This window comes from Melitaea cinxia, chromosome 16 (genome assembly GCF_905220565.1).
Source record: "Melitaea cinxia chromosome 16, ilMelCinx1.1, whole genome shotgun sequence".
NCBI classification, from domain to species: Eukaryota; Metazoa; Arthropoda; class Insecta; order Lepidoptera; family Nymphalidae; genus Melitaea; species Melitaea cinxia.
In genome coordinates, this window is record NC_059409.1 from 563,523 (window position 1) to 591,370 (window position 27,848).

Here is a 27,848-nt window from a genome sequence, read left to right on the forward strand (position 1 = left end):
GATAGGGTCTGCAATATTTGCGATGCTTCTGGTGGTGCAGGCATCTATCTATAAGCGACGGTAATCCCTTAACATCAGACGAGCCGTAAGCTTTTTTGCTGACCTAGTTATATAAAAAAAATTAAAAATTTTAGGTCAACTTCTAGGTAAGTATGATCTATTAGGCCTCGAATGCCGGAATAACTTTTTGGATTGGTAGGCGAAAAATTGCAAGCTCATAAAATTGTACTGAGAAGATTCGACTCGAGTTTTTACAGTTGTACCTTTAGCAGTCATTAGCTTTTAATATTTTTCCGTTTTCTAAACATAAAAAGGAAATTTTTAATAAAACGTTCAAAGCTCAAAAAACAAAAAAAAAACCTTAATCAACATTATCTCTTTGGTCCATGGTCTTTAGAAGACCAAAACCCCAGTATTAAAAAGCTATCGAATACATCTGTTTTCATACATATAAACACATAAAGTGCTGAGACGTTGACTCTGCCAAAGGGACTAGTCCAAAAGCATAAGGTCACTCAACGTGCCACGAAACGGGCTATGCTTGGGCTCAAAGATATGATCAGAAATGAGATTATCAGTGAGAGGACGAAAGTAACCGATATAATCTACAGAATTAACAATTTGAAGTGGCAGTGGGCTGATCACCTGTGTTGCGGGATGGATGGTCGCTGGAACCGACGTGTGAGAGTGGAGACTGTGTGTTGGCAAACGTAGGAGACCGGGATATTTTGCGCCAATTCGGTGGACCCTATGTTTTTTTTTTAATGTCACTAGGTCGGCAAACAAGCGTACGGCTCACCTGATGGTAAGCGATTACCGTAGCTTATATACACATGCAACACCAGAAGCATCGCAAGCGCGTTGCCGACCCAATCCCCAAACGTGAAAAAGACGTAGTAGTGGTAGTAGTCGTAGCCCACCTCTTCTCCTCCGGCTGTGGTGCTACCCAGTCCGCGATGCAAGGCAGTGAGGGCTGGTCTGCGGGCGGGCGCAGGGCGGGCAGCGGCGGCGGCGCGCCGGCCGCGGCCTCGCGCGCCTCCATGCTGGCGGCCGCCCCGCACGCTGCACAGACGGCGCCCACCGCCAACTGCCGCCTTAGCAACGCCGCCTGGCTAGGCCAATATCATCATTCCAGCCTATTGCAGTCCACTGCTGGACATGGGCCTCCACAAGTTCGCGCTAAAAATGCGTGAACTCATGTGTGTTACCCGTAGTCTCCACGCTAGGCAGTTGACCGCAGGTCTGCTTTTGTCGCACTGAAGATGCACCAACACCAATATCAACGCCGCGTTGGCGCAACGGTCACAGCCATGGATGGACCCGTTGCGCTGGCGGTTGCGGGTTCGATCCCCGCACATGACAAACATTTGTATTGGCCATACAGGTGTTTGCCGTGGTCTGGGTGTTTGTGCAGTCCTTGTGGGTCTCCCCACCGTGCCTCGGAGAGCACGTTAAGCCGTCGGTCCCGGTTGTTATCATGGACACCTGATAGCGATCGTTAACTCATAGTAGTGAATATATCCGCCAACCCGCATTGTAGCAGCGTGGTGGATTAAGCTTTGATCTTTCTCCTACATGAGGAAAGAGGCCTATGCCCAGTAGTAGGATATTACAAGTTGAAGCGTGTTAAGTTTCCAAAGCACCTTTAAATCGTCATTTTACAAATCAAAATTTTAATTATGCCATAGTTTTCTAATGTTTTCGTGAATTTCATTCATTATAATGAAACAACTTTCTCGGATTTTGGATATATTTTTTTAGTCCTCCCGTGATCAAGGTTCCCTTAAAGTATCCGAAACGTCGGGCATCTAAAAACACAATAAACCGCGAGAAAAATCCAAAATTTTATTTCATTTTAAGTATGTTTTTTTTTTCTATTTCAATTAAATGACGTTTAACAGCAAGGCTGAAAACGTCAGTCACATTATATCCTAATTACAATCGACAATTCAACATTAGTTATGGTTTTCACTTTTCAGTGAAGCTACCTAGCGAGTAGTTCAGAATGTAGATTTTGCAGGGAAGAATCGGCGAGACACTCCACAGTTACTCTTTTTAGAAAAAAAAGTGTGTGTCAGCTCCGACGCGCGACAGGAGTTTACTCCTTCAGATTGACTGTCTAAATAAGCACAAAAAAGGCTTACTCCATCATCATCATCATCATCAACATCATCATTCCAGCCTATCGCAGTCCACTGCTGGACATAGGCCTCCACAAGTTCGCGCCAAAAATGGTGTGAACTCATGTGTGTTGCCCATAGTCACCACGCTGGGCAGGCGGGTTGGTGACCGCAGGGCTGGCTTTGTCGCACCGAAGACGCTGCTGCCCGTCTTCGGCCTGTGTGTTTCAAAACCGGTTAGATGGTTGTCCCGCCACTGGTCGGCTTTTTAAGTTCCAAGGTGGTAGCGGAACCTTGTTATCCCTTAGTCGCCTCTTACGACACCCACGGGAAGAGATGGTGTGGCTATATTCTTTGGTGCTGTAGCCATACAACACACAAAAAGGCTTACTAGTTTAAGAAAAAGATTAATACCATATCAAATGGTAAACAAACGAATCAAATAAACGTAACCAAGTCATTCGTTTAGTTTTACTCCTCACATTTTCTTACCGGGGGCCTTATATGAAAGGAGTAAACTCCAAAACTCTAATAATAAAAAATTGGGGATATCTTGCATGGAATACAGCGTCACTAAATCCACTCATCTTTATCATTCTATACAATCCTACTACATCTAATACAATCCTACCCGAGCTAAATGAATATGGATATTTTATTTTCATATCGATTTTCAATTTTCTTGTATGAAAACTTTGTCCTGACAATAACGATCACAATAAAAAACAACCGTTAGCGAATTTAGTGCAATTGTTTGGAAGTTGTATGCGTAGGTATAGACAGATACATAGCTTTTTATGTAGTTATTTCATACACAGAAGTAATCTTCGATCTATTCTATTGCGTGGACTCAGTGACGCTACATTTTATGCAACATGTTAATTATTTTGTACTAAAACACAGTTTATATGTTATTTTTCAAAAGAGTAACTGCGGAGTTTCTTGCCGATTCTTCTCTGCAGAATCTACATTCCGTATCGGTGGTAGCTTTACTTCTACAAATATAATAATTTATTTTTAAAGTTTTAATTTATAAAATGATGATTCGAAAGTGCTCTTGGAGCCTTATTCATAAGGCTGTTTTTGATTTTGATTTTGTTTAAATACAGTAGTTTTGGATGAATCAAACCTTAGGCTCTCCTAGCACTGCAGCCAGCACTTGTATCTTCTCGTCCAGAAGTTGGAGATACTTCTCAGCCTCGTCGCGAGCGGACAGTAGATCAACTAACTCCGCTTTGTTATCTGTTATCTTTGTGAGATCTTTTATCGCCGCCTGAGGAAAATTTATTAGACTACATCAACGATTCGTATTATCTTATTTTTTGTATATTCTTACGCAACTGTTGATAGACGTCTCAATTTTGATATTGTTGGGCTGAAACGCCTGTACATGTCCCACTACTGGGCCAACATGTCTTCACAATGAAACCTTAGAATCTTAAACCACCCCTCTCCTGTATTTTGTAAAGCTTTCTACCTGCAGACGCACGGCATAAGTTTCGTAATAAGTGAAAAGCTTTTTGATTCAATTCAAAGTTTTGTTCATTTAGTTTAAAAAACTATATTGTTTATTTTCCCAAGCGTTAAAAAAATAACAAATTTTAAAAAATCACATTAGTATAGTTACCATCCACACAGCCTCCTGTCTGTTGAACTTATCATGACAGAGAGCGATGCGTCGCTCGAAGTCCGCGCGAGCCTCCGCGAACTCTACTTCGGTGAGTAAGCCCGCTAGCCGGGTGGTGTCCGCCTGAGGAAATCTTCGATATAATATCAGCTTTATAACTGTTGATCCGCCAACCCGCATTGGAGCAGCGTGGTGGATTAAACTCTGATCCTTCTCCTACATGGGGAAAGAGGCCTATGCCCAGCACTAGGATATTACAGGCTGAAGCAAAACTACTGATCTAATATTTACTTGAACGCAATCTCAAACGCTAACGGATAATTAACTGAGGTAGGGTACAACAGGATCAAAATCCTGATCAAAATCTGGAGCAGCCCGTCTGGGGAAGTATTTCAACCTTACAGAAGATCACAGCTAAATAAAACTGCTTTAAGTAGAGTTGTGTTCCTGTGGGTAGTAAGCTAGAGCTCCGGGGGAGGGGCAGGTGTAGGGTCGGCAACGCACTTGCGATGCATCTGGTGTTGCAGACGTCTGTAGGATACGGTAACCGCTTACCATCATGAGGGCTGGATGCTTGTTTACCGGTCTAGTTGCATAAAAAATTATTATTATTAAAAAGAGAATTATTTATGTATTTATTAACAAACAAACAATTTCAGTGTCAACAACAACAATTTCAGTGTTTTTCCTAATGCGATAATGTATTGAAACATTTTTAACATATAATCTAATCTATTACATAAATTCGAAAATCTCATCATCATCATCATTTTAGCCTATTGCAGTCCACTATAACCAGAAGGTTATAAGCATCCACAAGTTCAACTCATGTATGTTACCCATAGTCACCACGTTGGGCAGGCGGGTTGATGACCGCAGGGCTGGCTTTGTCGCACCGAAGACGCTGCTGCCCGTCTTCGGCCTGTGTATTTCAAAGCTAGCAGTGGGATAGTTATATCCCACCATCGGTCGGCTTTTTAAATTACAAGGTAGTAGTGGAACTGTGTTATCCCTTAGTCGCCTCTTACGACATCCACGAGAAGATCCACCAAAGAATATAATACACCTTGTATTATATTCTTTGGTGCCGTAACCACACAGCATAAAAACTAAAAGTTAAAACTAAAAGTTATTTAATCTTATAATATATAAATTATTCAATACATAATGTGTAACCTTCTAATCAATGAAATTATGTCGAAACAGTGAACTGGATATCCGTTAAAATATACTATGATAACAGTGAACAAAGGAAATATTATGTTGAAACCAAAAGACAGTCTAATAAAAATTCAAAATATGATTTTCACGTAAACTAAAAGTAACCATACTTATGTATTCATGTATACTCATAAATTAAAACAGAAATATATGTTATTTAATTAAAAGCAGTACTTTTAAATGAAATAAAGAAACACTTTTTTTGCGGGGACACAAGTCGTAGATAGTTTCTACACACAAAAATAAATAGTATATAATAATCACTACATAGTATAAAACAAAGTCACTTTCTCTGTTCCTATGTATGCTTAAATCTTTAAAACTACGCAACGGATTTTGTTGCGATTTTTTTTAATAGATAGAGTGATTGAAGAGAAAGGTTTATATGTATAATATATGCATAATATAATAGAGGAACACTGATAGTTTTTGCATCCGTGCGGAGCCGGGGCTGGTCGCTAGTAATAAATATAATAAAATGTGAGGTCCGCTGAAACAATCCCTATCGTAATATCCGCGAACGGTCTGACCCCAGTTAGCCTCGCCCACCATCTGAGGCAACTGGGGATCCAGGACGGTTCCCTAGCGGCCAGGATACAGAACGCGGACGGTGCTACTTGACTCGGCTAGAATTTTCCGCCGGTTTCTCAGCCTACAGCCCTAACCCCGGGCCGTTTGATGTTCCTGCCAGGACGTAGTCCTCCACCCACTTATATTTATGTATGTAAGTATATGTGTTGTATTATTTTATATATATATATATATATATATATATATATATATATATATATATCCAGATTGATTATTTTTTTCCTTTTTTTTCTAATTGCACTCGTTATTTTTTATTTAAATAGCCCGTTCATATTTTTTATTATTATGTCGATAAAATCGAAAAATATTATTCAAATTTAATCAATATGTAATTCGTATTTAAATATGATTTCCAAAAAACACGATTTACTAAAAATACCGAGCTAAGATCGGTCACCCTGGTACTGTATCTATTGTATATGAAACAGTTAGAGTGGCATCTAGCAAAATACAATAAGATAATATTATTATATTTTAATAGTCAATGTAAAATTATGTATTATTTTAGCTTGAAGATACCTAAATAGCCTAGTTGGCTATTGTTACACCTAAACATCTTACCTTATCCCTGAGTCCGTCCAAAACCTCATCTCGATCAGACTTCTGTTCCCGTAACATCTCCACGCATTCCACTAAACTCTATAAACACATAAAAGTTATTTTAAGTAATTAATTACGTTTGCAGCAGTCACGAGGTCGAAAAAAAAACCGAATAATTTATAATTATTTATTAATACTAAATTAATACAATTATTCTTAAAACTAACGACTACTTTACTCGAAGTGGGAATAAAGAGTGATCGAAATAATTATACAATAATTAAAGTTAAAAATTAGAACAATGGGGCATTGAAATGCTAATACGGAAAACACGGCCAATATAGGAAACTCATGAGGCGATCGCCTGGGAACATTCCATCTGTTTGGTACGTCAGCATATTCGTGGGATCGTGGTTCCGTAACTAATTAGTAATTTCTGTATCTAAAAATAAATATTTATGTTTATTTTAACCAACTTCAAAAAACTGTGTTATTATTGGGTGCACTGATTTTGATGATGCTTTTTTACTAGAAATCTTATGCTTATCATGTGGTTCATTTAAATTTGATCGATATCTTGCGATTTTTTAACCGACTTCCAAAAAAGGAGGAGGTTCTCAATTCGACTGTATTTTTTTTTTTTTTTATGTATGTTACATCAGAACTTTTGACCAGGTAGACCGATTTCGACAAATTTGGTTTTAATCGAAAGGTCGTGTGTGCCGATTGGTCCCATTTAAATTTATTTGAAATCTAACATCTACTTTTCGAATTATATCTAATAATGCGTTTTTACTTGACGCTTTTTTCGTCGACCTACGTTGTATTATACCGCATAACTTTCTACTGGGTTTACCGATTTTGATAATTCTTTTATTGTTGGGTAAGGGGATATCCCTAGTTTGGTACCATGATAAGGAAACCAGGATCTGATGATGGGATCCCAGAGAAATCGAGGGAAACTCTTGAAAATCCGCAATAACTTTTTACTGGGTGCATCGATTTTGATAATTTTTACTTTAATCGAAAGCTGATGTTTATCATGTGGTCACATATAAATTTTATCGAGATCTGATAACTACTTTTTGATTAATCTTTGATAACGCGTATTTACTTGACATTATTTTCGTCACCTTGCGTTGTATTATACCTCATAACTTTTTACTGGGTGCACCGATTTTGACGTTTCTTATATAAATTAAAAGCTACTATTCGTCACGTGGTCCCATTCAAATTTAATTGAGATTTGATTAGTAGTTTGTGAGTTATATCTAATATTGCGTATTTACTTGACGGTTTTTTCGTCACCCTACGTTGTATTATACGTTATATCTTTTTACTGGGTACACTGATTTTGATCTTTTTTGTATAAATCAAAAGCTAATACTTGTCATGTCGTCCGTTTTAAATATGATTGAGATATAATGAGCAATTTTTGAGTAATCTTTGATAACACGTATTTACATGACGATGTTAAGACGACTGTGGTCATGTTCAATACTTTGCCACAACGCCATCTATCAAAATTTAATGAAATTACTTCGTTCACTATCGATCAAATTACAATATTCCACTAGAGTAGAGAGTAGCAGTTTATTCGTTATAAATATATTTGAGCTTTTAATTTTTGAGTTTTCGCTAATACTGGGTATTTACTTGGCTATTTTACGTCGACCAACGTTATATTAATCTCATTACTATTTTACTGGGTGGACCGATATCGATGATTCTTTTTTTAATCGATAGGTGGTGCTTCTCATGTGGTTCCATTTAAATATAATTGAGATTTGACTCGAACTTTTTGAGCTATATCTGATATGGCCTATTTACTTGACTGTTTTTGGAGTTTTCTTCTTAAGAATCGATTTTCATTTAAGGCCCCGGAATGAAAAAATTGAACAGTAAAATCTACTGAACGAATGACCTTGTTAGAGATGGCGTTCAGACGTTTTCTAATAACGCAATTAGGTTCCGATAGATGGCGTTATTGATTCATTTATTTACAATTTGATATAGTAATAATATATTTCTTAGACTAGTAAGCCTTTTTGTGCCTATTTAGTATTTAGACAGTTGATCTGAAGGGGTAAACTCCAGTCGTGCATCGGAGCTGTGTGAAAACATGAACATTACATATTTTTAATAAAAAAGACATAAACCGTAATTCAATATAAATCCGCTTCAACTAAAAAACCCGCCGTAATAAGCGATGTCAGCGCTTCGCGCGAATCGACGACGGGCCTTTTATGAAATTTTTGCCTTCAATCGCTAACAAAATGTTAGAAATAACAGTAGAACATTATATAATTCTACAATTTTATAATGTCGCGTTATATGGAATACGAACAAAGTATTACTATTTTTTCGTCGATCTACGTTGTATTACTCTGCGATGTAATTGAAGTCGGTTTTTTTTTCGTTTGCGAGCAAACACAATTATTGTATCAGTATTTTTTTTCGTTTCCGACCAATCACAATTATTTAATAATCCTGCAATTTAATCTACTCATTATAGAACGGTTAACATATTATCAACAAGATGTACCCGCAACTACCTGTTTTAAGTTATAGCTTTTATACCATCTTATGAACTCAAATCATAAGTTTCATTGAAATCCATTCAATTTCGGCGTATAAAATGCCAAAATATCGACAGACATGAAAAACTTAGTTTTTGATTTAGTATCTGGGATAAATATCAGTGTACAGAATTGGACAAGTTAGAGTTGAGCGTATAGATTATAATAATATCAAACGTTTTTTAATATATCTTATACTATTAAACGAGCAATTCTTGTATATATATATATAATCTGGATCTCGGAAACGGCTCCAACGATTTTCATAAAATTTAGTATTTAGGGGGTTTCGGGGGAGATAAATCTATATAGCTAGGATTCATTTTCAGGAAATGTCGTTTTATCCCTGTTTTTAGGAATTGAAAAAAATATCGTTAGAATACGAAGGTAAATTTCGCGTAAGTCAATGTAGTTGAAATAGCTCGGTGGGAAATCGTCCGCTCGGGATCAATCGAGAAGATCATGGTTCAAATCCACATGTCCCTGATCAATTATTTTTTCTTTTTCTTTTTCTAATTGCACTCGTTCTTTTTTATTTAAATAGACTTCTTATTTTTTATTATTATGTCGGTAAAATCGAAAAATATTATTCATATTTTATCAATATGTAATTCGTATTTATACTTTATGATTTCCAAAAAACACGATTTACTAAAAATACCGAGCTTAGCTCGGTCACCCGGGTACTATCTTATGATATAACAAACACACGGTCGTCTGTATCTAAGGTAAATAACTTAATGCTTGTTATATGTAACAACGAACTTTTATAGCTTAATATTTTTGTTTTTGATAAATATACAGAGAAATAATACTTATATATCTATATCTATCTATCTATAATCTATAATCTATCTATCTATAATATATATAAAAGCGAAAGGTCATTCATCACGAAATCTCCGAAACTATAACACCTAAAACCTTGAAATTTGGCAGATAGGTTCCTTATAGAGCGTAGAGATCCGCTAAGAACGGATTTTACGAAACTCAACCCCTAAGGGGGGGGGGGGGGTAAAACGGGGGTTGGAAGTTTGTATGAAAGTTCTATGTTTTTGAAGTAAGATGCTTGATATTTAAAATGTATGCTCTATAAATAATGAGAAGGTGTTCAAATAATGTATATTTAGAAATCAACTCCCTTTTTGGGTTAAAACGGGGGATTGTAGGTTGACTCACTCATCACGAAATCTCCGAAACTATAACACCTAGAAACTTGAAATTTGGCAGGTAGGTTTCTTATAGGTCGTAAACATCCGCTAAGAACGAATTTTACGAAATTCGACCCCTAAGGGGCTAAAACGGGGGTTGGAAGTTTGTATGAAAGTCCTATATTTTTGAAGTAAGAGACTTGAAATTTAAAATGTATACTTTAAAGATAGTGAGAAGGTGTCCAAATAGTGTATCTTTAGAAGTCAACTCCCTTTTGGGGTTAAAACGGGGGATGGTAGATTGATTCACTCATCACGAAATCGCCGGAACTATAACAGCTACAAACTTGAAATTTGGCATATAGGTTCTTTATGGGTCGTAGACATTTGCTAAGAGCGGGTTTTACGAAATTCGACCCCTAAAGGGGTAAAACGGGGCTTGGAAGTTTGTATGAAAGTTCTATATTTTTGAAGTAAGATACTTGAAATTTAAAATGTACGCTCTTAAATGGTGAGAAGGTGTCCAAATAATGTATCTTTAGAAATTAACTCCTTTTTGGGGTTAAAACGGGGGATGGTAGGTTGACTCCCTCATCACAAAATCTCCGAAACTATAACAGCTATAAACTTGAAATTTGGCCGGTAGGTTCCTTATAGGGCGTAGACATCCGCTAAGAACTGATTTTACGATAATTGTGTTTGCTTGCAAACGAAAAAAAAACCGACTTCAATTACATCGACGAGTAGTACAACGTAGATCGACGAAAAAATAGTCAAGTAACTGCGCGTTATCAAGGATTACTCAAGAAGTAGTTATCAGATCTCAATAAAATTTATATGTGACCACATGACAAACGTCAGTTTTCGATTAAATTAAAAATTATTAAAATCGGTACACCCAGTAAAAAATTATTGCGGATTTTCATGAGTTTTCCTCGATTTCTCTGAGATCCCATCATCAAATCCTGATTTTCTTATCATGGTACTAAATTAGGGATATCTTCTTTCCAATAAAAAAAAGAATTATCAAAATCGGTACACCCAGTAAAAAGTTATTGCAGATTTTCAAGAGTTTCTCTCGATTTCTCTGGGATCCCATCGTCAGATCCTGGTTTCCTTATCATGGTACTAAACTTGGGATATCTTTTTTCCAACAAAGAAAGAATTATCAAAATCGGTACATCCAGTAGAAAGTTATGTGGTATAATACAACGTAGGTCGACGAAAAAAGCGTCGAGTAAAAACGCATTATTAGATATAGCTCGAAAAGTAGTTGTTAAATCTCAAATAAATTTAAATGGGACCAATTGGCACACACCACCTTTCGATTAAAAGAAAATTTGTCGAAATCGCTACACCCAGTCAAAAGTTCTGATGTAACAGCATAAAAAAAAAATAAAAAATAATTGTGTTTGCTCGCAAACGAAAAAAAAAACCGACTTCAATTACATCGGCAAGTAATACAACGTAGATCGACGAAAAAATAGTCAAGCAACTACGCGTTATCAAAGATTACTCAAAAAGTAGTTATAAGATCTCGATAAAATTTAAATCTGACCACATGATAAACATCAGCTTTCGATTAAATTAAAAATTATCAAAATCGGTACACCCAGTAAAAAGTTATTACGGATTTTCGAGAGTTTCCCTCGATTTCTCTGGGATCCCATCATCAGATCCTGGTTTCCTTATCATGGTACTAAACTCGGGATATCTCCTTTCCAACAAAAAAAGAATTATCAAAATCGGTACATCCAGTAGAAAGTTATGCGGTATAATACAACGTAGGTCGACGAAAAAAGCGTCAAGTAAAAACGCATTATTAGATATAACTCGAAAAGTAGTCGTTAGATCTCAAATAAATTTAAATGGGACCAATTGGCACACACCACCTTTCGATTAAAACAAAATTTGTCGAAATCGGTCTACCCGGTCAAAAGTTCTGATGTAACATACATAAAAAAAAAAAAAAAAAAAAAAAAAAAATACAGTCGAATTGAGAACCTCCTCCTTTTTTGGAAGTCGGTTAAAAAATACAGTCGAATTGAGAACCTCCTCCTTTTTTGGAAGTCGGTTAAAAATCGACCCCTAAGGGGATAAAACGGGGGTCGGAAGTTTGTATGAAAGTCTTATGTTTTTGAAGTAAGAGACTTGAAATTTAAAATATATGCTCTATAAATGGTGAGGAGGTGTCCAAATAATGCATCGTAATCTATGTATATAAAAGAGAAAGGTAAGGAAAGGAACTAACTCACTCATCACGAGAACTCAAAAACCGCTGGATGGTCTATCCATCCAGGTTGAACAAAGATAAAATTTGGCAGGGAGATTATAGTTAACAGACGTCCACTAAGAACGGGTTTTACGATATTCCACCGCTAAGGGGGTTGATAGTTTGTATGAGACATATACAGCCTGAAAATAAAACTAAAAATGTGGTATATAGAGAGGTTTTATAAAAATAACTATTAAATTATACTAAATTGTGCCTTTCAAAAAGTTACTCAGTTTGATAAGCATTTCAAGTGGCTGAAATAAAAAAATAATTTGCGTTAAACATCTTAATAGTAACGCATATCTTCATAACCACGCGGACGTGGTCGCGGGCAACAGTTAGTGTATTATAAAACAAAGTCCCCAAAAGTGTATGTGATCGATTCGCTCAAAATCTACTGAACGGATTTTCATGCGGTTTCAGCATTAGAGAGAGGGCTCCACCATTAGCAAGAAGAAGGTTTACGGAACGGCTAAGCCGATTTTGATGAGAGTTTCACTGGAAGTTTGCCGGGAAAACTTTGTGACACACTAATTTCAACGCGGGCGAAGCCGCGGGCACAGCTAGTACATATATAAAAGCGAAAGGTCACTCATCACGAAATCTCCGAAACTATAACACCTACAAACTTGAAATTTGGCAAGTAGGCTCCTTATAGGATGTAGACATCCGCTAAAAACGGATTTCACGAAACTCGACCCCTAAGGGGGTAAAACGGGGGTTGGAAGTTTGTATGAAAGTCCTATGTTTTTGAAGTAAGAGACTTGAAAATGTAAGCTCTATAGATGGTGAAAAGGTGTCCAAATAATGTATCTTTAGAAATCAACTCCTTTTGTGGGTTAAAATGGGGATCGTAGGTTGATCCACTAATCACGAAATCTCCGAAACTATTACACCTAGAAACTTGAAATTTAGCAGGTAGGCTCCTTATAGGGCTTAAACTACCGCTAAGAATGGATTTTACGAAACTCGACTCCTAAGGGGGTAAAACGGAGGTTGGAAGCTTGTATGAAAGTCCTATGTTTTTGAAGTAAGAGACTTGAAATTTAAAATGTATGCTCTATAGATAGTGAGATGGTATCCAAATAATGTATCTTTAGAAATCAACTCCCTTTTGGGGTTAAAACGGGGCACGGTAGGTTGACACACTCATCACGAAATCTCCGAAACTGTAATAGCTACAAACTTGAAATTTGGCAGGTAAGTTCCTCATAAAGCGTAGACATCCGATAATAACGAATTTTACGAAACTTGACCCCTAAGGGGGTGAAACAGGGGTTGGAAGTTTGTATGAAAGTCCTATGTTTTTGAAGTAAGAGACTTGAAATTTAAAATGTATGCTCTATAGATGGTTAGAAGGTGTCAAAATAATGTATCTTTATAAATCAACTCCCTTTTGGTCTTAAAACGGGGTTAGGTAGGTTGACTCTTTCATCACGAATTCTTCTAAACTATAACAGCTACAAACTTGAAATTTGGCAGGTAGGTTCTTTATAGGGCGTAGACATCTGCTAAGAACGTATTTTACGAAACTCGACCCCTCAGGGGATAAAACGGGGGTTGGAAGTTTATATGAAAGTCCTATGTTTTTGAAGTAAGAGACTTGAAATTTAAAAAGTATGATCTATAGATAGTGAGGAAGTGTCCAAATAATGCATCATAATCTAGAAATATAAAAGGGAAATGTCACTAAGTCACTCATCACGAGAACTCAAAAACCGCTGGATGGTCCATCCATCCAGGATGGACAAAGATGAAATTTGGCAGGGAAGTAGATTATAGTTAGTAGATGTCCGCTAAGAACGGATTTTGCGATATTTTACCGCTAAGGGGGTTTAATTGGGGTTAATAGTTTGAAACATATACAGCAGGGTCAGTTTAAAAGAAAATGGCCGCATGGTTTGCAACCCAAGAAACATTTATATTGATCACTTATAAGTAGTACAAAAAAATATATTTTATACAACATCTAACCTTTACGTTACTAGGATAATTTATTGCTAGGATATTTTATTTACCCCTGTCGTCACGGAGTCACGGAGGAGCGTGCGTTACGCTATTCCGTGGCATATGTTTACGTAGAACCATATTAAAAACTAAATTGCATGCAGTATATTTTAAACATATTTACATTACAATACTATATTATTACTACATTATTTCATACCATAATTCTGATGAATTCAACGAACCATTTTGTTCGACACGACGCGCGCTTCACGCGGACGTAGTCGCGGGCAACAGTTAGTGTATTATAAAACAAAGTCTCCAAAAATGTATGTGATCCATTCCTTCAAAATCTACGGAACGGATTTTCGTGCGGTTTCACCAATGGAGAGAAGGTTTCAAGAGGAAGGTTTACGGAACGGTTAAGCCGATTTTGATGAGAGTTTCACTGGAAGTTTGCTGGGAAAACTTTGTGACACACTGGTTTCAACGCGGGCGTAGCCGCGGGCACAACTAGTAGATATATAAATATAAATATTACACTCAGACTCACGCGGGAATCGAACACGCAACCCGCGGAGCCGAGAGCAGGGCCACTACAAACTGCACCATTTGGCTAGTCAATTTATCGCAATAGTTGACGAAAAAAGAGAGCCCGAGCTGGTGGGGCTGAAACTCATGAGCATAGAGAGGCTCTGGTCGAACGCATGAATTTGGCTTTAAAAGAGGTATCCGATTGGGGTGACGCCAACCTAGTCAAATTTAATGCTTCCAAAACGCAAGCGTATCTTTTCACCGCTAAACGGAGTCCATTCCTATTGGCTCCGACTTTCCGGGGTGTATCTGTACCGATCACCGATAGTATTGATCTTCTAGGCATAAATATTTCGTCTAATATGAACTTCGGACAATGCATAGAATCCAAGGCAAAACTTGCTGGTAAGAAACTTGGTATCCTCAATAAAGTCAGGCAGTACTTCACACCGGAACAGCTTCTTACTCTCTACCAAGCCCAAGTTCGATCGTGTATGGAGTACTGCAGCCACTTATGGGATGGCTCTGCCAAGTACCAGCTCGCTGCTTTGGATTCTGTGGATCGACGCGCCAGAAGACTCATCGGTGACAAATCGCTGGTTTGCGCTAGACTTCAAAGTCTCGAACATCGGTGCAAGGTTGCCTGTTTGTCGGTATTTTACAGGTTGTATTTCGGAGAGTGTGCTCTAGAACTATACAATTTGGTTCCACCATCACCCTTCTACCACCGAACCGCAAGGCATCGCATGAATCTACACCGCTATGTGGTTGAAATCCCACGATCTCGCACTAAACGATTTGCTTCCTCGTTCCTAATACGCACCACAAAAATTTGGAATGCCCTTCCGGCTTCCGTTTTTCCAACGAACTATAATTTGGGTATCTTTAAATCAAGAGTGAATAGGCATCTTCTAGGCAAGCGCGCACCACCTTAGGCTGCATCTTCACTTGCCATCAGGTGAGATCGCACTCAAGCGCTAGTCTATATATTTAAAAAAAAAAAATATTTTCCTCTTCAACTCACATGCATATCTCCTCCTAAACTTGTGTTCTGTGTGCTGAGAGTCTTGTGCGCGTGAAGTGTCGCTTCCAGATCCGTCACTAGGTCTTGATAGCGCTCCGTTAGCTCCATCACAGCTGACATATCACGGACATATTAAACAAGTTGTTCATATATGTACATGTATTATTATACTAGCGACCCGCCCCGGCTTCGCACGGGTGCAATGCTGATACTAAATACACTACAGAATGTCTTTATTTATAGTGTGAAGCTAGCTTATGACAATGTTATTAACATAATAACAACAACATTCAAACATGCTTCGTTAGATTACACGTTGTTACAGAATGCGTTGAAGAAATAAAGTTTCACTGCTCGTTCCCCGTAGGTGACCCGACTTCTTAATAATATTCGTGCCAAATTTGAAGTAAATCCATGCGGTACTTTTTGAGTTTATCCCGGATATACATACAGACAAACAAACAAACAGACAAAAATTCTAAAAACTATATTCTTGGCTTCGGTATCGATTGTAGATCACACCCCAAGTATTCTTTAAAAAAATATATTTAATGTACAGTTTTGACTTTCCTACCATTTTATTATATGTATATATACTTATATATATACATATAATAAAATATAATAGTATATATACCTATTAATCACTTTTACATCTACTGATATCTATGATACCTATAAACTTTAAAAATCCAATTTTTTTGCAAACGAGTCTCGTGACTGAGGTTTGTTATGATGTTTATTGTCGGGAGACCTCGGACCCGTAACAGGATTTTGTATGTATGATAAAAAGAACTAATGTCTTTTAGATCCACTTACCCGCAGTTTCAGCATTATTATTAACATTTTCTAATTGCGTCAGACCACTCTTGAGATCCGCTCGTATCTGGTTCATTTGGTCTTGGAAACTTTGCATCTTCATTAAAAAAAATGGAATATTGAGACAAAATATAAATAAAACGATGTTTTTTGATCATTTCTGAGGTTTTTTTTCTAATTTACAGTAACAAAAATCGTATCGTAAACAATGATTTGAATGTTATTTACCACAAATTCTTTCAACCCCATTAATCAGGCATGTAAGTATATAAGCAAATGATTCAATATATATAAAGTGCCCTGTTTAGTGAGACTTAAATTATACGGTCCATTCTTACACAAAAAAAAAATGTTGTTTGGCAAAAAACTTAGACACAAACTAAACTTACTTTCAAATTGGTACTAAAAAGTTAGAACTAATAAAATTATCAGATCCTTACGCCTTACCTGAGTACTCAATCCTGAATCAAACCCGCTCAACTGTTCCGAGTAATCTGCTACCACGGAGTAGAGTACTGATATGCGAGTGTCCAATTTCACCGCAATTTCTAACTTTTCCGCTAGTAAACATATAATTATTGGTTCTTTTAATGACAAACTAATTTTAGTGGAGACGTTAACTAAAATGTTGCTTTTCGATCGAAGAAGGATGTGAAGAAAGTCATACAGACTAAAACAATCATTTAAGACGCTTGTGTAACACAACTACAATGACAGTAGACATAGAATAAAGAAGATATAGAACATGATGAACTACAAATGCTTCTACCTACGTTCTTCCCTCGTCATCCCAAAAATACAAATGGGTCGAAAAGAGTTAACCTTCTGTTTCATTTTATAACTCATTTAAGCAGGTTACAAAAGTTTTATTTAAGTTTTATCTTCATAAAATCATACGGAAATAAAACTAACCGAAAACTATATATGGTAAAACCGGGAGAGATGCCGCAGTGGGATAGATGCCTCATGTTCTAAAAACCTAACATCCCGAACTCACAAATAAAAATTAATCGCATAAGTAGGAGTCAAAGACACCCCGTACCTCGGATATCCACAGATATTCGTGTGGCAAGGACCTGTTTGGATCGTGTGTGTAATTTTCTCCGTGGCGAAATTTAAAAACACGTCAAAGTTTTAAAGGTTAGTATTTAAGGTTGTATAATTTTATAAATAGTAATAAATTCCGTTATATTTTTTATCACGTTTATACAGGGTTACTTGTAAAACACCAGCATCCTTGCAGGACAAGATAGCTAACATCATAAGTAACAACATTTGTTCTACGACTTTTGATAATTTATTAGATTTTATTTTCATACAAAAAAAAAATATTAATTTAATTTTCCGTTTGAATGTTATAAACTCTACGCGCATCCCAAATATTAGGTAAACAGTTACTACTTGCGGGTGTCAATGTGAGGGTGGGGGGGAAGGGCCGGAGCGGCGCTAGCGCCCTTGAACTTGAACTATTTCGCTAGCCGAAGCAGTCGGCGCGGCGACTTTGATGCGCCCGCGTCATATGATTTTGTGTGCCACTCGAATTTATTTTACTCGTATCGATCGATGTATTTATCTGTACTAAAGTAATTTTATAACCATGGCGTACCGCTATTCTAATGTCGAATACACGGAAATGGTGAGGATGCTGGCTAGGTGTGATGACAATGTATCGGAAGCCTGTCGGCAATATGTAGCTAGGTATCTGAACTTACCTACACCGAGCCGTGAGACAATGTTACCGGTCGATGGATTGGATATTACACCAATGGACTTTTATTTATGGGGACACATTAAAACAATGGTGTGGTCGCGAAATTACGAGCGGTGACATGCTCATTAACAAAATAATTTGTGCGTTCAATCAAATTAAAACAAATTCGGAAGTGTTAGCACGTGTTAGTGAACAACTGATTTTTAGGTGTGGTCTGTGTGTTGGTTGTGATGGTGACTATTTTGAACGCTATCTACGCGATGTAGAGGTAATAGGAATTTAGTTTGTAAATATTATTTTATTGTCAATTATTTTTTATATTTTAATTATTGTAAACACGCTAATTCCACTTTTTAAATACGCCTGCATTACACAATGAAAAGTGAATTATACCTAGCTACCAATATTGAATATTAAATTGGTTTAATTAAACTTAGTAAACGTTAAAGAATAATAATTAGCTACGTTAATAATTTTCACATATTTTGGATTTTCAGAATTCAGATAGCTAATCTACATACACATCCGTGTTGCTCTTTGTACATACACATTTACCTAAGTCACTGCGACATACATACTGTGATACTGCCTCCAAACCCACCAAGCAATTTATATTATTAACTAGAATTATTTTATTAACTAGAATTATCGGGCAGAGTAAGTGTTATTTATTATTATTATTAGCAGTGCAAGCGCGCGCGAGCGTCGCGTCGTCCTTTCGACAATGAATGAATCAATGAAACATAGACTTACAAATTTCAGGACAGTACAATAAAAACTTAAAAAATCATTTTAAATTAATGTATTGAGTTATGTCAAAAGTCGTAGAACAAATGTTGTTGTACATAATATAAGCTATCTTGTCCTGCGAGGTTGCTGGTGTTTTACAAGTAACCCTGTATATTGGGTCATTGAGTCTGCATATAGTTGTAAATAGATGCTATTTTGTTTATAATTTATTTAAAAAATATGTGGGCATCTATCCCAATCACAAAGGATAGTTGCCCTGATTTTTTGAGGTATAGGTGCCCTTAGACTTGACGCAGAGTGATGAAAGGTACAGAAAGGGCTCTGAAATTAACTTTTCATAAACAAAAAAATTCATTATATATTTGTACGAGTATTTTTTATTTTATGTTCCTAAATTCGTTTTTTTTTGGGGGGGGGGTTTGTATATTCTATTACAACCTCTCAGTGGCTCATGCTGCCATGTATGCTCCTAAACATCGAGAGTTTGCTAGTTCGATTCCCGCTCGGAAGGGGTGCTTGCATTTGTACAAATATTTCTTTCCAGTTTGTAAGTCTATTCTTTAGGGTCTCCCCACTGTGCCTCGTAGATTACGTTAAGCTGTCTGTCCCGGCTGTTTTCATATACATCTGGTAGCGAACGTTACTATCTATCCCTTCATCACCATATACAGAGTAAGTTTATATGTATAATTTTTTTTGTGTCTGTTATATTTTTTATGTATTTAGGTATATTTATGTTTGGATGTTTTGCTGATTCTAGCAGAACTATGCCACGAAAATATAAAAGAAAGGAAAAAATGCGAGCTCGAGTATGTTCTTGGACTATAGAAAACCTACAGTCAGCTTTCGATGAGAAAGTATGATTGTGCAATGTGCATGTTGACACATGATATGAATATTTTAGACCAACAATTAAGAATTTATACTTTTGTTGAATAAATGCTTGTAAAATTTAATTTAAAAAAAAAATATATATATATATATATATATATATATATATATATATATATATATATATATATATATAGTGTGATATAAAAATTATATTCTAATTATAACAATTAAAAGATATAAAAAAACACAAAAAAATTTTCATTACTATGGCCCATGTTTCTTGGAGACAATCGATGTTTTAGGAGTAGCCTAACCTAACATTTGGTTTTTGGTTTTTCGTTAACACGGTTTAAAGGGCATCTATCCTACTCACTATTTTCATGGTGAGGCAACTATCCATATAGGTAGGCATCTATCCTCAAAAAAAAGGGTTCACGAAAAGCTAATTTCTGCTTAATCTGCATTGGCTAGGTTGAAAAAATAGTCATAATTCAACATGAAGGACTGAGCTAGCTACATTAATAAAAATTATTCGTATAAAAATCAAATTTTTAAAATTAGGTGGCTATTTCAAAAAGTGAGGCATCTATCCCGGTTTTACCCTATACTATGTCCAAAAAGACTATTATTTATATCCTAAGTTTTTATATTCAATAGTAGTCTGTATATTTTTTTGTAATTCAATTGAAAAAGTAAAGGAAGAAACAACCGTGCAATCATTATGAGTGGGAATAATTACCCACGTTGTTGTTATAATGTCCTTCGACGAAATCCGATCGAAATATCTTAAGCTTTGATATTGAATCGTTACCTAAAGTCATAGCTGTATGTAGAGCATTATCAGCTGCCGTTGTCGCTCTGGTCGTCATGTTGTTTAAGTTTTTCAACAGTTCCTCTCTTAGCTCGCTCAAAGCAGCGCTTGAAATTAATTACTGGTTAATATTGGAAATTCGTCAGTATTTTTCAAGATTACAATATTATTCAAAGCTATAAAAAAATAGTCGTCGTGAAGCAGGACATGAAAGACAATGGTCTAACCCAGAACGATGCAATAGATCGTGCAAAGTGAAGAAGCGTAAGTTAGAAGTCAGATCATGTCAATAAAACCTAGGGTTAATGTAGCCAAGCAGAAGACAATAAAGAAGTTCGTTGTAGTTCGTTGTTTCCGAAATCTTAATACAAAATTCTCATCTTACTGAAAGGCCATCATGAGGCGTTTATTTAGTAATTTATTTCTTTTCCAAGCACCCTGTGCTCCGATTATTTTTCTATTGTCCATCAAAAAGGTTACTAATATTTTAACCGTGTTTCAAAACCACACACTACTAAATGCTAAATGACATGTAACGATAAATTTTCATGCTATTCGAAGCACATATATTTAAAATCTAAACCAACTTGATATAATAAATTTTCATCTAAAGCTAAAAAAAGAAGTCATTTGCAAATATAAATAATCAAGTTCGCCATTAAACATAATCGTTGACTAATAAAGATTTTCTAACTTTAGCTCATCGTGCGTGACTCCAGACATGGACAAAGTAGAATATTTTGAAAGTATAGACTGTTTGCTGGTCGCGTGTGATGCCCGAGGTGTTCCTGGAGCAGAGTGTGATCTTGGCCTCGCGTCTGCCTGAGACGCTTTCGGGTCAATAGCAACTGACTTTCTTGAAACTACTGACTTCGCTGACTGCAAGGTAATTATAAAAATAACAGTGAATATTCTGTTTTTTAATCATCACTTACGTATCGAAGTATCTACCTTGTTGATGAATAGTGAGGAAGTACCTAGAGGTACTATAATATCCTTTTAAGGGTAGGTATTGATACAGGTGTAGAATAAATAAAAATTGGTATAGGATAATAAGTCGCTTGTGAGCACGGCGTCTGCAACGTTGTAGAATCATCAGTAGTTTCAAAATGACAATTGCGGTAATTCCAGTAAAAGTAAAAGTGTTAAATGAAAACCACAATGAAAAATAATTATTAATTTTTCATAAGAATTTTCTACAGCTGAAATATATCCAAAAAAAAAGATAGGAACTTACTAGCAACCTAAATTAAAATTAGGTAACAATTTTCCTGAACAAAACAGACAAATATCTATACGATAAAAATTACTAACATCAAATTCAGAAATATTTCCAAATATTTTATTACGTAATTCTGGATTATCTAATCTCTAACCGTCACTGGTTTTGCTGCTTCCATAGGTTCCGGTTCTTTGAGTGGTTCAATTTTCACTTCCTCAACCTTTTCAGCGATATCTCCTGGTAGCTCACCAGCTGCAGCGAGCTGGGTCAATAGTCCTGCCATACGATTAATGGCATCTTCTGCTGCTTTTAGACGAGCTGTGACCTGTGGAATATGTGTAACTGTCTGAAGACTTCAGAAATGAACAAAGTTGTAATCTCTTGAAAAGCGTGATTTTAATAAACTCTTGCATAAATTATCATAATTATATACGCAATGTTTACACTATTATTGAACTAAATGCTTTAGATGATAGGAACACATATAGAAGAGAATCTTGAGTGAAATTTAAAAAACAAATGCAAAAGATGTTCGACTGTTAACATAAAAGCAACTCAGACAACCACCGAACTACTTCTACTTTATTGTACATGGCATAAAAATACCATAAACCATACATTCATACACATACGATACATAACATGTTTTGCAAATTTTAGCACAAAAATGATTTTTTAAGGATTTACGTGCAGAAAATCTGATGCATTATTAATTTGATATAACCTGCATAGCCTGCATAGTGTCTGGTAGCGTTGCATATCCTTTCGCTAGATCACTTTTTAACTTCTCATTATCAGGGAGCACCAACGGTTTAGGAAGAGCTACTTTCTTTAAATCTTTCACTGTCACCTCCAGCAGGGCAAACTGTGATTGAGTCACAATGTCTATACTTGGGCGACGTCCGTCTAACAGAAAATGAAATACGGTAAATTGATGTTTTCAAAATAAATAAAAAAAAAAATTTTAGTTGGTAATCAATAAATTGTAAAACTACTAATAATAAGCCGTAAAATTACATTAAATGTTTATTTTTATATAAAATCCCGGTTAGCAATGAAAACTTTCTCGTATTCGAACATATTTCACTACTTACCGCCTCGTGTAGTTGGTCCTTTTTCCACTGTAATATAAAAAGTAATTTTACTAATGATTTTAATAAAATAATTATAATTTAGACTGACTCATCATCATCATCATCATTTCAGCCTGTCACAGTCCACTGCTGGACATAGCCCTCCACAAGTTCGCACCAAAAATGGCGTGAACTCATGTGTTTTTCCCATAGTCACCACGCTGGACAGGTGGGTTGGTGACTGCAGGGCTGGCTTTGTCGCACCGAAGACGCTGCTGCCGTCTTCGGCCTGTGTATTTCAAAACCAGCAGTTGGATGGTTATCCCGCTATCGGTCGGCTGTTTAAGTTCCAAGATGGTAGTGGAACTGTGTTATCCCTTAGTCGCCTCTTACGACACCCACGGGAAGAGAGGGGTTGTGACCTGTTGTATGGCTACGGCAGTAAAGAATATATAGTCACCCCCTCTCTTAGACTGACTGAATAGTATGAAAATCATCATGATGAATGATGAATGATGAATAGTATCAAATAAGAATTACCTACGAGAACCTTTTCATCGTCCCTTTGAGCTTCTGAAAAACAATTATATTAAAAAACTTAATAAATTCGATATAAAATAATAACAAGTAAAAATAAAATAAAAAGAACCTGAAATCGCAATACTAGTAGCTGACGTTACTCTCGCCTTTTTACCTTCTTTCTGAAATGAAGATTACATTTAAATGACAACTTTGAAAGATAAAAATATGTTCCGTACCGGAACAAGATCTTCGTATTTACGTACATTTACAGGATAACATAAATTGGACAATTTCAATTTCATATTATTATTTTTTCTTTAATTGTTAATGGGTTGCTTAGCGATATATTACTGTATCCGAACGCACCGTGTTGCGCGCCCTCTAGTAAGGGCGCATGAACAGTCCCGAGAGAACCGTTGCCGCAAGCGCATACGATACTGTTACCTACCGTTTAACTCGATCGAGGACAAAAACATATATCTTTCGCTGGAGATCCGAACTGGTGTGTCCCTATGGTGGTGTTCGCCATATGAATTGGAACTATTAGTGAACTGCCGAGTCGCTGATCTGCCCGGACCGAGCCAGCTCACGTGTTGCAACGGAGATCGGTAAGTCGCTAGTGACCCCAGTTTAATAGCGAACATAAATTTTTGGTCCTTCGAGCCGGATTATTGTCCAGCTTATGTTATCCTGTTCAATTGCAGTTCTACGAACTCATTTTTCAACCAACGTATTTCTTTTCGTATTTTCTTTCGCCGCCATCTTTGTTACGCAAAATGCCGGACGAAATAAAGTCAGAAATATTATGTGAACAGGATATTTTCGAAAGGGATTTGATTCTCGACGAGCTTAAACGCATTTTACAGCTTGCAACCATAAATGATCAACAATTTCGTTCGCGAGCTAGTGATTTAAATTCACATCAAAGAAAGTTTAACAAAATTCAAACTAAAATTGAGAAAACGCTCATTAAGCACAAGCTATTTGATAAAGACGAGCATATTAAAATACGTAATGACTTTAACGATGTATATTATGCCATTACTTCGTACGTAAATAGTTTCAAAAATGACGATCTCAATCGGCGTCGGTCACTTCATCAGGACGATATTTGTCATAAAAGAAATTTACCCGTCTTGCCTTTACCCGAATTTAACGGTGATCCTACCGATTGGCAATCGTTTTTTGATTTATTTTGTTCATTAGTACACGACAACAGAGCCTACACGGAGACGGAAAAATTACGATACCTACTACTTTCGGTTAAAAATGAACCATATAATTTGATTAAATCACTCCCTATAACAGGAGATAATTATATTATTGCGTTAAAAATTTTAAAATATAGATATGAAAATAGGCGAATTATTGCATCGAAACATTTAGATCGTATACTTGACCTTGAAACATGTTCCGAGCGATCATATCATAGTGTACGTAATTTATTAAATGTCTACCAAGAAAACATCAGGGCGCTTGAAGTCATGGATTTTCCTATAGACCAATGGAGTTTTATATTACTTAACATATTACTGCGTAAAATACCTATAAGTTTAAGAAAAAATTACGAACGTTCATTGTCAAGACCGTCCGACATACCAGATGTTAATACTTTAATTGAATTTCTAGAACGCGAAATATCAGCTGACGAAATCGCTATAGCTTCTTATACGCAGTCCACTAAAAACTACCCACAACATATAAATAATCACCGTACGAAGATTGGTGGGAAGTCAAACGCGATACATCGAAACTCATTCAATGCAGGTGTCGCTTCAATCACAGAACAAACTGGACCTTATGTCAATAGTAATAGGGATCGATCTTGTTTGAAGTGCTCCGGTCAGCATTTAATATCTAAATGTACAGAGTTTTTAAATCTTTCTCCGCAGGATAGGTACAATTTTATTAAAAACAAAAATATTTGTTACAATTGTTTAAACGTCGGACACGATGTTAAAAATTGTAAATCGAAATTTGTGTGTCGTACGTGTCAAAAGAAACATCATAGCCTTATTCATTTAATTTCACTGCAGTCTTTAGCAATTGTAAACAAAACTGCCACTGCTAGCGCCGTTTCGCTCCCTCTTACGGAGGATAAACAGGACGATCGCATACATAATAATTACGCAACAAAAATGCATTCGTCGCATTCCATGGTTACGGTATTATTATCTACGGCTTTAATTGATTTATATTTAGGAAATAATAAGATTTCATCCGTTCGGTGTATAGTTGACAGTGGAAGTCAGGCTTCGTTTATAAGTGAAGCATGCGTACAGCGTCTTGGTTTGCCGCGCACTAATGTTCACATACCAGTATTAGGCATAGGAGATACGGAACCATTGATGTCCAGGGGTATGGTTACGTGCGCGATTACGCCTAAAAATAAACATCATCCCGTTATTCCGGTTGACGCATTAATCTTGCCTAAGTTAATGTCAAAAATGCCTAATTTGTCTTTGCCTTATACTAAGTGGCCTCACTTAAAGGGACTTACCTTGGCTGATCCTCATTTTCATACACCCCAACCGGTTGAAATGTTATTAGGAGCGGATATACTATCCCACATTTTATTAAATAACACTATCACGTGCTGTGTGGCTACGGCACTAAAGAATTTAGCCACCCCCTCTCTTCCCGTGGGTGTCGTAAGAGGCGACTAAGGGATAACAAGGTTCCACAACCACCTTGGAACTTAAGAAACCGACCGATGGCGGGATAACCATCCAACTGCTGGCTTTGAAATACACAGGCCGAAGACGGGCAGCAGCGTCTTCGGTGCGACAAAGCCAGTACTGCGGTCACCAACCCGCCTGCCCAGCGTGGTGACAATGGGCAAAACACATGAGTTTACGCCATTTTTGGCACGAATTTGTGGAGGCCTGTGTCCAGCAGTGGACTGTATAGGCTGTAATAATAATAATAATAAAATAAAAAACTATCACGGGTCCACCGGGTACACCTATCGCTATGAATAGTGTGTTCGGTTATTTACTGTTAGGGAAACTTACTTTCAATACAAACATTTCGACTCCACTCCAAGTTTGTTATAGCTCGTTTGACAACGACAGCTTACAAAGATTTTGGGAGCTGGAGTCAGTACCAGAAAAGCGGAGTTACACTCCCGATGAGGAATTATGCGAATCCTTTTTTCGAAGAACGCATAATCGAGACCTCACAGGGCGATACGTGGTCGCTCTGCCCTTCAAGGTCAACGCCCCGCCCCTCGGCGAATCTAGACAAATCGCAGTAGCACGTTTTCATAAATTGGAATATAGGTTAGAACGTAATCCCCAGCTGAAGATTGACTATCACGCTTGCCTTCAGGAGTACATTGACCTCAATCATATGGAGCTCGTTGATGATAAGTCTTCAGTTGGTGCGAGTTACTATATCCCACACCATTGTGTGATTAAGCCCTCAAGCCAGACAACACGCACCCGAGTTGTTTTTGATGCCGGCTGTCGTACGACCAGTGGGTACTCATTAAATGATGTGCTGTTCTCGGGACCTAAACTTCACCTAGATATCGTAGACGTTCTTTTAAAATTTCGTGTTTATCGTGTTGCTTTCTGTTCAGATATAAAACAGATGTTTCGTAATATATTGTTACGTGAAAGTGATAGAGATTTTCAGCGTATTCTCTGGCGTCGATCACCAGAGGAACCTTTACGTGACTATAGACTTCGTACAGTCACCTTCGGCGTCAATTGTTCTCCCTATCTCGCACTTCGTACCATCCGACAACTAGCTTGCGATGAAGGCGAGCGTTTGAAATTGGCTGCAGCTGTTTTATTAAATAATGTCTTTGTTGATGACGTCATTACGGGCGCCGACAGCGAAGCCCAGGCTCTTCTGCTTCAGCAGGAGTTAATTACTATTTGCGCAACGGCTGGGTTCGAGCTACGCAAATGGCATAGCAACTCGCAAGCGGTTCTCGCCGCAGTCCAGCCCTCAGAGTTTCATGGTGAGCGGTGTGAGAGTGTTCTTTTTTCAGAGATGGAGGGTGACAAAGGTGTGAATGTCCTCGGATTGCAGTGGAACCCCCGAGCAGACTCATTTAGCTTCAAGGTTCATGTTACTTCGCGCGATTACACTAAGCGTGCTATATTATCTGAAATAGCAAAAATATACGACCCTCTCGGGTTATTGTCGCCGGTAACATTGTTTGCTAAGCATTTAATTCAGTTGATGTGGTTAGCGAACATTGGTTGGGACGAGCCCCCGCCTATTGATATATTAAATTCATGGACTTATTTTACTAAAGAGCTACCGCTTTTAGCATCGATTTCTTTTCCCCGTTATATTTTTAATACTGACGACTTAGACTCTATTCAAATACATGGTTTTGCTGACGCGTCTCAAGTCGGTTACGCCGCATGTGTTTATATACGCCATGTAGGCAAGAGCGGTGATTGTGAGACACATTTAATAATGGCAAAAACTCGTGTCGCACCGTTACGTGTATGTCTTACTATCCCTCGCCTTGAACTG

At 37.0% G+C, this 27,848-nt stretch overlaps 1 protein-coding gene across 1 annotated transcript in view; it reads right to left on the bottom strand.

Moving 5' to 3' along the window:
• Positions 1 to 27,848, bottom strand: part of LOC123661183 (kinesin-like protein KIF15) — a 32,770-nt gene that overhangs the window by 913 nt on the left and 4,009 nt on the right. The window contains exons 3-16 of the mRNA XM_045596168.1: positions 26,534 to 26,589; positions 25,668 to 25,733; positions 23,370 to 23,402; positions 22,481 to 22,662; positions 21,911 to 22,081; positions 21,229 to 21,413; positions 20,535 to 20,641; positions 16,876 to 16,988; positions 16,429 to 16,525; positions 15,610 to 15,722; positions 6,121 to 6,198; positions 3,748 to 3,870; positions 3,250 to 3,393; positions 921 to 1,108 (exon numbers count right to left, since the gene is read on the bottom strand). Of these exons, the coding sequence (XP_045452124.1) occupies positions 921 to 1,108; positions 3,250 to 3,393; positions 3,748 to 3,870; positions 6,121 to 6,198; positions 15,610 to 15,722; positions 16,429 to 16,525; positions 16,876 to 16,988; positions 20,535 to 20,641; positions 21,229 to 21,413; positions 21,911 to 22,081; positions 22,481 to 22,662; positions 23,370 to 23,402; positions 25,668 to 25,733; positions 26,534 to 26,589 (1,656 nt within the window). The remainder of the gene's footprint in view (positions 1 to 920; positions 1,109 to 3,249; positions 3,394 to 3,747; positions 3,871 to 6,120; positions 6,199 to 15,609; positions 15,723 to 16,428; positions 16,526 to 16,875; positions 16,989 to 20,534; positions 20,642 to 21,228; positions 21,414 to 21,910; positions 22,082 to 22,480; positions 22,663 to 23,369; positions 23,403 to 25,667; positions 25,734 to 26,533; positions 26,590 to 27,848) is intronic.